General features: G+C 41.8%; 1 protein-coding gene across 13 annotated transcripts in view; it reads left to right on the top strand.

Annotated features, from left to right (window-relative positions):
• Positions 1-12103, top strand: part of MYCBP2 (MYC binding protein 2) — a 246511-nt gene that overhangs the window by 50060 nt on the left and 184348 nt on the right. For all 13 annotated transcript variants that reach the window (XM_069970649.1, XM_069970651.1, XM_069970660.1 and 10 more), the window contains exons 3-6: positions 3676-3891; positions 5194-5347; positions 9521-9717; positions 11798-12040. In XM_069970649.1, coding sequence (XP_069826750.1) covers positions 3676-3891; positions 5194-5347; positions 9521-9717; positions 11798-12040 — 810 coding nt within the window. The remainder of the gene's footprint in view (positions 1-3675; positions 3892-5193; positions 5348-9520; positions 9718-11797; positions 12041-12103) is intronic.

The raw sequence follows: 12103 nt of genomic DNA, 5'->3' as shown, positions 1-12103 counted from the left end.
AGATATCTGGCTACATAGAAGAAGGCCTCTTGACTACATGGGGGAGGTATCTGACTACATGGGGGAAATATCTGGCTACATAGAAGAAGGCCTCTTGACTACATGGGGGGAGGTATCTGGCTCCAGGGGGACATATCCATCTCTGTGGGATATATCCCACCTGCTTCTCTGGCACCCGGTTTACTGACAGCCTGCTCAGCCAATCAGTGCACAGTCCCACCGTAGCCACTGATTGGATGAGCGGGCTGTCAGTGAGCTGGGAGCCAGAGAAGCAGGTGGAAGTACAGGCAGGTAAGCAGGATCTGTTAGGGGTCGGCAGCTAATTAGGTAAATAGGCAGCGGCTACATTCTCGCAGCAGATTGAAAATCCTCTGTGAGAATGCAGAGCCATAGGCCATAACAGTACAGAGTATCGCAGTGGATTTTGCTGTGAAACGTACATGTAAATCTACCCCGGGCAATGTTATTAATGGATGGCATCGTTGGGGGTACTCGGCTGGAGCATCTTGTCACATGGGGGTACTTGGCCTGAAAAGGTTGAGAAACACTGGCCTAGAGTATCTGTGCCCTAACCTTGCACTACTCCTGCGTACCTCCTCCCCACCCTCTTCATCATTTTCCTATTCCTTTGCAGTGAAAACTGCACAGGTGCTGTAACGATCCAGCCTATGTGCCGTGCTCTCACAGGTGATGAATAGGAAAATACCTAATGATGAAGAGGGCGGGGAGGAGGGACAGAGAGGTTGTGCCAGCCTAATGCACAGACACTCTAGGCCACGCCAGTTTGGCACAGGGCTGCAAGTGATGGGGAGAAGAAAACATTAATGCCTTTTGACTTTGCTTATGACTTTTTGCAAAGTTATAAAATTGCATTTTTTCTTTGGAAGCTGAAGTGCTGCTCAGCCACAACATTTACTCCTCTTTCCTCCCTGTCTTGACTGATTGACAGGACGGCGTATTACACGGCCTGATGCACAGGGTAAGCAGATTAGCATTCGCTTTTAGCGACTATTACATGGCTCGATAATCATGCTGCCAGTACTGCAGACAATAAGTCATTGGTTGGCACTTTCATCATGTAAGGTGTATGGCCACAGTTAGATAGCCTGCCCTCACTGCACGCGATCTCCTAGGTTGACACACATTTACTCAGCCTATTAGATGGCTCTGTAATCTTGAAGACAGGCCTGTACCAATGGCGCTAGTGATGTTCGTGCATCCCTTGCTGTCAACAGCAAGTTAGTATGTTAAAAGACAATGATTAAAAGCATGTTAAAACATAACCCTGTTGAAAGACAGCAATCAGCTGAGTGAACAATTGCTTGCTCCTCGGCTGATTGCTGACTTTATTACATGGGGATATATCTACCAGATTCATCAGATAATCACTCTGTGATCGGGCCTTTAGACTAAGGGTAGTAATACACTGGCCGATGGGGGCCCGATAGGGGCCCAATAATAACTGTACATACATGGCCTGATCATCGTTTAACAAGGGCTGCATGGACATAGTTACCAATGTCCTTGCAGCCCTTGCTTAACCCTTAGACGACCTAGGGCGTAACTGTACGCCCTGGGTGTTTCTCCGGTTATGAAGCGTCATTATAGCCGGGACCTCACCGGTAATGACACGCTGCAGCGATCGCACTGCGGCGTGTCATTAACTCCTTAAACGCCGCGGCGCGACCGCAGCGTTTAAGTGTGACTGGGGGAGTCCCCTGTCACTTACCGATCGGGACCCCCGCAGTGTGACTGCGGGGGTCCCGATCGGTAAAACGGACTGCCAGAGGTCTCTTACCTGCCTCCCTGCGGTCCGATCGGCGATCTGCTGCACTAAGCCTGCACAGGCAGGCTCAATGAGCAGAGCGCAGATAACACTGATCAATGCTATGCCTATGGCATAGCAATGATCAGTGTAAAAATCAAAGTAATGTATGTACAAGTCCCCCAAAGGGACTTCAAATGTGTAAAAAAAAAAAGAAGTTAAAAACACTAACACACTACCTCAAAACCCCTCCCCCAATAAAAGTTGAAATCACCCCCCTTTCCCATTATATAAATAAACAAATAAACATATAATATACCGTAGCGTGTGTAATTGTCCAATCTATTAAAATATAACAAGCGTCATTGCGAACGGTAAATGGCGTACACGAAAAGAGGGAAAAAAGTGCGCGGATTACCGATTTTATGTTACATTATATAAAAAAAAAATTAATAAAAAGTGATCAAAATGTCCGATCTTCACAAATATGGTATCAATAAAAACTAGAGATCATGGCGGAAAAAATTACACCCCATACAGCCCCTTAGGTGAAAAAATAAATCTGTTATAAGCGTCACAATAGGCCCATTTTATTTATAATTAATTGCCAAAAAAAAGATTTCATTTTAAAAAAATATATAACATTAGAGAATCTGTGTAAACCTGCATATGGTTGTGTTCGGGCTGACCTATAGAATAATGGTATGTCGCTTTTACCATATAGTGCATTACGTAGACACAGGAACCCCCCAAACGTTACCATATTGCATTCTTTTTTTACGATTTAACAATTTATATCTTCATAAATAATATTTCATCATACATGTTATGGTAAAATGAATGACTCCATTACAAAGTACAACTATTCCTGTAACAAATAAGCCATTACATGGCCTTGTAGATAGAAAACTGAAAGTACTAGAGCTCTTAGAAGGGGAGGAGGAAAAAACGAAAGCGCAAAGATCAAAATTTGCGCGGTCCACTGGGTCATTTTGGGCCTGGTCCTCAAAGGGTTAAAGTGCATACATTACCTGTCCATGCTGCAGGGCTTCTCCGCAGGTCCCGCGCGTTGCAGCTCCATAGCGGCCGATCTCAGCTGACAGGCCGCTCAGCTCTGGCCGCAGCGGTCCCGGCCTGTTTGCTCAGACAGGCCGTCTGAAGCTGCAGTGCGCGGGACCTGGGGAGAAGTAGAGCGCCAGAGGAGCCCTGCAGCATGGACAGGTAATGTATGCACTTTGCATATTACACGTAACGATTAATGATCAGCCGATTGTTGTCATCGGCTGATTGTTGTGTTTATTACACGGAGCGATAGTCTGCTGGATAGGGCCAATTATCGTTTTGTGTAATAGTACCCTAAAGCTAGTGCAATGTGATGTACCTCCACACTGTCTCTGCAAAGTTAGAAGCATCATGGGAAATGTATGCTATGTAAGTAGAGCTTTATTGTTGGGGGAAAGTCCTCAAGATGGCAAACAACTCCTTCAGGGCACATCAACTAAAATATGTATACGTAAGGTACAAAAACACTGTCACATTAATCTATATCTATTTGTTAATTCTTACATTTGCCTCTGTATACTCTTTGAACTATTAGATGCTTTATTATTATGATGAAGTTCCTTATGCTACCATAAAACACCAGTAACTACGTGGTTCCATTGGCGTCTGCCTGAATTGTCTGTGTTTTATGTTTTTTAATTTGTAAAGATTTGCATTTGAATAAACTAAGAAGATTTTTAGTAGTTACCACTCCTATTTCTGCATTTTGTGATTTGATAGACTGTTTTCTTTGAGCATTGCTCCACCTGTTGCTTCTTTAAAACCATGACCTATGGATCTCCCTAATGGGTTAAGAGCATCACTAGTAGTGATGTTTTCTCCTGAATTTCCATATATTTTCCTTACAGGCTGACAACCTGGAAAATGCTCTTTTCATACCTGACCTCAAACTTCACAGCAACCCTTCAGCATTCAATGTATATTGCAATGTCCGTCACTGTGTCCTGGAATGGCAGAGAAAGGAAACATCCCTTATGTTATCATCCAAGAATTCTGTGCAAAGTGGTGAGTCTGACAGTGATGAAGAAGAGGAATCCAAAGATCCACCAGTTAAGCTTCCAAAGGCAAGTTCTTCTAGCATTGCCATTATTGTTGAATCATGAACACTTATTGGACGATTATTGTAGATTATCAACACTAGTTGGTGACGAAAAGCTTTTAGTTTTCTGTGGTTTGTTCTTTTACACTTCAGAACATTCCTTTGCGAGCAGTCCTAAGATGCATATACACGCTAAGTAACATTCAGCAGGGCCTGTGTTCACTGTGGCAAGGGGGTAAGCTGCAGATGAACTGTTCTGGTGGTAGCTTATCGTTAGGGAGTGAAAATTCATTGTGCCCATCCCATCCAACGTTATCAGTCAGTGGACTCTCGGCAGACCCCCATACACTTTATAATCTAGTCTATATAATCATATCCACTAAACAGATGAAGCCTAGTGAAGTAGAGATGAGCGAATTTACAGTACAAATTAAGCAAATTGGTTTAGTAGCTCGGCAATCTGCTTATCGGCCTGCTGCTTTTGAAGTCCATGCCGATCCGTGCTGCTCCACCCCGGGTGCGTGGAGAAACTGCATCCTGTCCTGGGAAACTTCTTTCAGGACTGGATCCAGCTTTTCCAGGCACCCAGTGCAAAGCTGCATGGACTTCAAAAACAGCTCATAAGCAAATTGCTGCGCTAACTAAACAATTTGCCTGATTTGTACTGTAAATTTGCTCACTGCAAGTTCTGGCCTGACCGTAGATCTCACCTAAAGTGACAGCTTAATTCATGTCTTCAGAAAAAACTGTCAAACTTGGGCTTGTGGAAGTAATGCTGACACAGAAGTGCATCTGTATGTTTGTGAGAAGCAGAGATTTGTGTTATCTGTAGAGCTTATGTAGGATTCTTTGGACTTGGCGTATTGGAGCTGATGCTTGGGTTTGAGAACACTTGGAACTGAATTAGTTTTCAGCCTTTTGTAAAGACATTTAAAATAGTAATACATTGCATCACAGATTAGACAACATTTTTAGATTCCTCTTAAAGGGATTGTTCAAGAAAAAAAAAAAGGGGCTATCAATAGTTGATTGGCAGAGTGCTGACACCTGACCTCCCTACCAATCTGCTTTTTGCCACTGTAATGAGAACAGAGCCGGAATCCGTTGGCCCTGTTCCCTGTGTAGTTGCGGCATCAGATCACTGCAGCCTCAGCTCCTATTGAAGTAAATTGAACACACAAGTTTTGTGCACAGTTAATCCAAATGTGTTTTTGGTCCAAAGAATTTTGAGTTTTACTGAAACATATCAGTATATAAATATAATTTACATATAATGCAACATTCTGTGTTTTGTCTGAGCATTCAAGAACTGTGATTTCTCTTCTAGATTATTGAAATTGGTTTATGTGAAGTTTTTGAGTTGATAAAAGAAACACGATTTTCTCACCCATCACTGTGTTTAAGGAGCCTGCAGGCGCTACTTAATATTCTACAGGGTCAGCAACCTGAGGGGCTTCAGTCTGAGCCCCCAGAAGTGTTAGGTAAGACAAATATGTTGCTCTTTTGATCAATGATGTTGATTGCCTTTTTTTTTTAAGTTGGTGGTCTCCAACTTATGAAACATGGTAAAGGAATACCATCTGATCACTTTCAGGTTTCCTCTCCAAAATTCGGCCACTCTTTCCCACAGTCCCACTTGCTTTTATGTGAAGAAGAGATTAATTGGCAATACTTTTGGGAAAGACCAGGATATTGCATTGGCTTAGTGCATCCCATAAGGTGGTCGCAACCAGGAGCCAATGTTTATATACATCTGTCAAACTTTATCACTATGCTTTAACCCCTTAAGGTCAAAGCCTATTTTCGTTTTTGCGCTTTTGCTTATTCCTTTTTAAGTTTAAAAGTCCATAGCGCTTGCATTTTTTCACCTAGAGACGTATATGAGCGCTTATTTTTTGCGAAACCAATTGTACTTTGCAATGACAGGCATTATTTTTCGATAACATATGCTGCGAAACCGGAAAAAAATCATTTGCGCTGTCAAATTGAAAAAAAACGAATTTGTTTTGATTTCGGAGAGTTTAGCATTTACGCCGTCCGTCCTATGGTAAAACTGACTTGTTATGCATGTTCCTCAAGTCGTTACGATTACTATGATATATAACATGTATAACTTATATTGTATCGGATGGCCTGTAAAAAATTCAAATCATTGTTAACAAATATACGTTCCTTAAAATCGCTCCATTCCCAGGCTTACAGCGCTTTTATCCTTTGGTCTATGGGGCTGTGTGAGGTGTCAGTTTTTGCGCCATGATGCGTTCTTTCTATCGGTACCTTGATGGCGCATATACGACTTTTTGATCGTTTTTTATTAAATTTTTTCTGGATTTGATGCGACCAAAAATGCGAAATTACCGTGCGAAATCAGGAATGTGATTAATTAATAGTTCGGGCGATTACGCGCGCGGCGATACTAAATATGTTTATTTATTAATTTATATTTATAAAATGGGAAAAGGGGGGTGATTTGGACTTTTATTAGGGGAGGGGATTTTTTATTAATAACACTTTTTTACTTTTTTTTTTTTTACTGTAACTAGAAGTCCCCCTGGGGGACTTGCATATAGACAGCACTGATCTCTCATAGAGATCAATGCTGTGTATATACACAGCAAAGATCGATTAGATCGGTCATAGATTACTATGGCCTGCTGCAGGCCATAGCAATCTATTGCCGAGCCGGGATCAGCGTCATTCCGACGCTGAGGCCCGGCACAAGCAGAAGAACGGATCTCCCCCCCCCCCCCCCCCCCCCCCACCGCCACCCCCCCCCCCCCGCCCCCCACCGCCGCGATCGCATCGCGGGGGGGAGATCCGTCCCACTAGACACCAGGGACGTGAGGTCTGAAGCCTCTAAGTGCAGCTGTCAGGTTTGACAGCTGCACTTAGAGGCTTAATTAGCCGGCGCGGCAACGGGACCCGCGCCGGCTAATAGAGGCACTGCCCGGCTGCACGTGTCAGCCGGGATCAGCGCCGTTCAGAGCGGGGTCCCGGCGGGACCCCGCTCTGAACACCCCGAGCGGCACCATGACGTATCTGATACGTCATGGGTCGCTAAGGGGTTAAAGAGGTTTTTCAACATTAATGACGTAGTTCAAAAACATCCTGCTGTATTGTCAAAGCCTAGACAAACCTCCCCATATGTTTCTCTTTTGTCAGCTTCTCCTGCTATGATACAGCTTTGTTTACAAACTGCTCTGCCTGTTTCCTTATAGAGCACACTTATTGGCCAGAGGTGGAACTGCAGTGTATAAAGAGTATAGCCAGATATACCCCTGCAGCCAGATATGCCTATGCAGCTGCTTCTTTCTCCCTGTCATGCTGGTCCCTGCTGTCTGTTTCCTGGAGACAGGGGAGGGGGGGCTACATACTTGCCTGTTTTGGGAGACCGCCGGTCTGGTAATGTGATCCATCGGCCTCCATCTTCTTTCTGTAAGCCCCAATCCTGCATCTTCTCCTCTTCTGGGTACATGCCTGCGACCAGCTCTTTCTCGTTGGTAGCAGAGTATTGAACCTTGATTGGCTAGCGCGTAACAGCCACCCAGGGTTCAGTGCTCTGATGCCAATGAGCCAGGCGCAAGCACAGTACAAATATGGTGACATCACCAGACTGGAAGGAAAGAGGATCCTGGACTTCACAGAAAGCAAGGAGGAGGCTGGAGGATCACGTGACCAGACAGGCGATCACCCTGGGCAGCCAACTAAGTACACGTAAGTATATTAGGAAAGGTTTAACCTTGGTTAACCCTTTACATAGCTAATTTATAGATTTTTCACGGAATACCCCTTTAAGGGAACCTGTCATCACGAAAATGCTGTCTAAACTATTGTCACCATGTTATAGAGCAGGTGTAGCTGAGCAGATAAAGAAATATCTTTATGTGAAAAGATTCAGTAGAACTTTGTATTTTATTCATGAAGGGTCCTTCTAGATGAAGAGATTTTTAAAGATAAATGGTTGCAAACTAAAGCATTTATTAACCTGAAATCATTCGCCAAAGAACATTAGTCGTGATTGTTACTATGATTGTTTGATCTATGCAAATGAAGGAATGATGTGGAATTACACTGAACGATTGCAGAATTATGCTGCGTTTACACAGAACAATTATCGTTCGAATTTTTGCGATAACTATTGCATTTGAGTGATAATCGGCTTGTGTAAACACCGCAAACGATCAAGTGATGATCAAGAAATCGTTCATTTTGATTTTTCAACATGTTCTTAAATAGTCATTGGGCATTTGCAAAAAAATTGCAAATCGCTTCATGTAAACAGTCTTTTACCTATTCACCCTATGTGTGAGATGGGCTTAAGCGATCTTAAAAACGATCGCAATAACAATTTTTCCAAAGACACATCGTTCCGTTTAAACGCTGATCTTTATAAAAAACATTGTTATTTTGAAATCGTTAATCATTCGATTGGGCGAATTATATAGCTCCATGTAAACGCACTGTGAACAATTAACAATGATTTTACGTGTCTACACCAAACGAACAGTTTCTCGGTTGTTTGCTCATTGCCTGCATTAATACAAAACAATTATTGTTTAAATTCGGATTCTAACGATAATTCGTGTAATCTTCCCGTGTAATAAGGCTCTTAATTTGTGATCTTTCTATGCTAAGGATTGAGCAAGGATTTCATTCAACAAGTTATATATCTTTGCGGGGAAAAAAGTGTTAGTATATCAATCTGCTCAGCCGTTCTTGCTCTATGTGATGCCGATAGATTAGATAGCATTATCCTGCTGGCAGGTTCTCTTAAAGATTTATTTTTGTCGGAAATCCACTTGTTTTTCTTGAAAAGATAAAACCGTTACTAAAATGATTAAGCAGCTGCACTCAGCTGAGTACTGTAGACAGTTTTTCTGGTAGTCATAGTCATCGCTTGGTTCTTTAGTGTGATATGGTACATGTATGCAGAGGAAGGCCCCCTTCACAGGTCCGTTTCCGTTTTTACTGCCAGGAAATCCTTATTAGAAGGCCTCCAAAGGCTTCAGGAAACAATCGTTTCTAGACTGTACCACCCTCTGTTCCCCTCGTGTATCGTGCCCCCCTCCATGTACCGAACCTTGGCTCTCCAGCTGTTGCAAAACTAAAAATCCCATCATGCAAAAGCTTTGGCTTTGGGGTTGCAGCAGTAACTGCCAATATGGGGGGGGGGGGGGGGGGGGGGGGGCTATATTGGGAAAGCTCCCGTGCTCCCATGCTCCCATACTCTGGGGGTGTTTGTGCTGGTATTCTGGGCAAAAATAGAAACAATGACCTTTTTTCTGGAAAGTGCACCCTTCAGGTAAAATCCTGGAGGGTGTTTGTCACTAATGTCCCCCTATGGGCAGATTTTCCAGGTGTGAGAAGGAAGCAAAGTCAGTAGTGATTCTATTGGCTTCTTTGTTCATACCTGTACATCGCATGCTTCTCAGAGAGTGGTGCCAAGCAGTGCTGACTAGAAATGAAAAGGCATCAGCAATCCGTGGGAATCTCAACAACAGACCCTACTGGTCAAAATCATAGGTCGTTGTCGACATATTTTAAAAGTTGTTTTTTTTTTGTTTTTTGTTTTTTATTTTAAGACAGGTACTCTTTAACATAATTTCTTAAACACTTCTCATAATCTAATTGATATTTTATTTTGCCTTTAACAGAATCTCTTCTCCAGCTTATTTTGGAGATTACAACTCGTAGTACAGGAGCCAATGATAGCACTGGACAGTCGCTCACTGCACTTTCCTGTGCCTGCCTATTCAGTCTGGTGGTTGCATGGGGAGAAACGGGAAGAACCCTACAAGCCATCTCGGCCATTCTTACCAACAATGGCAGCCATGCTTGCCAAACCATTCAGGTACCTTTTTTTTCTTTTTGTGTTATTTCCAGGTTTAGGCTTGTCTAAGTGTTTATATCTAGTTCATAAATCTAGTTGTAAAAATTAGGTTTGTAGGACGAAGGGCTTTTTACCAACCTTTTGCTATAAAGTGTCTTGTTTTCATCCTCGTTCTGTACAGAGCTTACAGTTTAGTAAGGGTAATATAGGTAAATATTTTATTACTGAAAGGAAAGGCTTATTGGTAAAGTCATTGGTTGCTTTACTAACCAGCATTTCTCATCAGTAAGATAAAGGAATACGTAGAAATGACCAATCCTCAAAGGTACTTGCCCAAATGGATATATTGTGTAATCAAAATCAATACAATAAAAATACATATACATAAACAATTACCATAGGGCCCTAATGGTATAAAAAATAAAATAAAAACAGTGATTCATAAAATCTGAATAAATATATAAATGAAGCTCAATGTGGCTCCTAAAATATGGTGTCTAGGTAAAGGAAAAAAAAGAGGGTTTATATAGTGCACCTCTCACCAGACCACGTTGGCGTTAGCGATGATATCGTAATAATCTGCGACCTGTGGTACGCCAGAGATGTTATCAGTGGTATGTCCAAACAGGTAAAGTGCTTGAAAGAGATCGCTGAATGTTCACTATTTGCGACCTGTAGTGCGCCCGCGGTTTCCACTGTAGATCACCGTCTTGTATCTCCGATCTCAGGTGAGGTTATCTGTCTACTTATGCCGCTTTTGATGCCAGTAGCGCCGGCTGGAGAGTGGCGTCTTCTCCGCTCGCGGTGGTGTAGTTGATTCTGATCGTAGCAGTCCAATGCTGGAACTCAACTGTCAATCAGCGTACCGTGGCAGTATACGGTAAAATGTCGTAACTTGTGGTTTGGCCAGTTCTCTATGCTTAGGGTCAGAGATGGTGCACTATCTGTACCAGGTGAGAAAGCTATACGCGTTTCAAGGCAACCAGGGCCTCTTCGTCAGTAGCTTATACAGACTCTGCGGTTGTCCGTTTTATACCATTATGCGAGAGAGAGAGTGGGGGTTAGTCTCAAGTTATTTCCAAAGTGCGGAGTGTCCGATATGGATGGGATCACTGTTATCGGGTTACACAGTTATGTAGGCAAGAAAGAACGTATCCAAAAGTGCATAATGTGTACAAGTGCTTATCCTTAATACTTAGATCATAATAAAGGATATAAATGCTTATAAAAAGGTTATACATATAATGGTCATTAAGGCCACTTCAGATCAATCACATATCGTGAGATATAAATATAGGATATAATATATAAAATAGTATAAGGAATATATTTTCTAGTGAGTTAGATGTTACAAAAATAGGGATAAAGATACAAAAACAAAAAACAAAAATGAAATAAAAATAAGAATAAAATTAAGAATAAAAATAATAAATAAAAATAAATATAGAATAAAAAATTGAAATAAAAATAGTAAAAATAAAATTAAAATAAAATAAAATGAAAATACAATGAGAATGAAATAGAAATAAAAATAATGCTATAAATAAAGAAATATGAATGAATGTACGTTGGGTGTTATAGATAGTATATGATATCAACTAAAGAGGGAGGGAGGGCATGTATCACAGGGCACATGGCCAGGCTGGTAATTAAACAGCCCGCTGGCCATCACCATGGGAGACATGCCCCCTCTCTAGGGGGAAATGGGGGGGAAGCATAAATGAAGATTTAGAGGAAACCAAATATTTCTAGCTCTGCATTGAGTCCCTTGGGCTGTATAGATTTAAACTCATAGATCTTACGTGATTCAGCTCTAGACATTTGTGTAATCTTGCAATGTTATCTTGCATTTTTCCACCCATGGTACTGGGTTGACCTCTGACCTCAGGTGTAGCAGTATAGAGAGCTCCACTATCTTCTCTTTTTTTTTTTTTCTCATCAGTAGTTTGGGAAAAACTGGTTTGTACAATCTGAAGTAAAACTTCCTCTGTTTGGAAGTAGTAATAGTGTACAGTAACTTTCAAGCATATTTTACTTGTGATTTAGAAAGTCCATATATTTTGAAAGCTAAGCTCTTACATGTTTTGTCTTTCTATGCCAGGTGCCAATTATTTTAAACTCTCTACAACGGAGTGTTCAAGCCGTTCTAGTGGGTAAAATCCAGATACAGGACTGGTTTACAAATGGAATTAAAAAGGCTGCCTTGATGCAGAAATGGTCTTTAAAAGATGTTCCTGTGGATGAAGATGATCAGTGCCTCCTTCAAAGCGATGGCTTCTTTCTCTATCTTTTATGCAAAGACGGCCTCTATAAAATTGGTTCAGGGTACAGTGGAACAGTGAGGGTAAATACAAAATACTTAATACTTTTTGGTGAGCGTGATGTCCTCTTTCCAGTGACATGTTCT

The sequence above is a fragment of the Dendropsophus ebraccatus genome, chromosome 5, assembly GCF_027789765.1.
Source record: "Dendropsophus ebraccatus isolate aDenEbr1 chromosome 5, aDenEbr1.pat, whole genome shotgun sequence".
NCBI lineage: Eukaryota > Metazoa > Chordata > Amphibia > Anura > Hylidae > Dendropsophus > Dendropsophus ebraccatus.
Note: the sequence above shows the minus strand (reverse complement) of the source record. Positions and strands in the feature narration are given on the sequence as shown.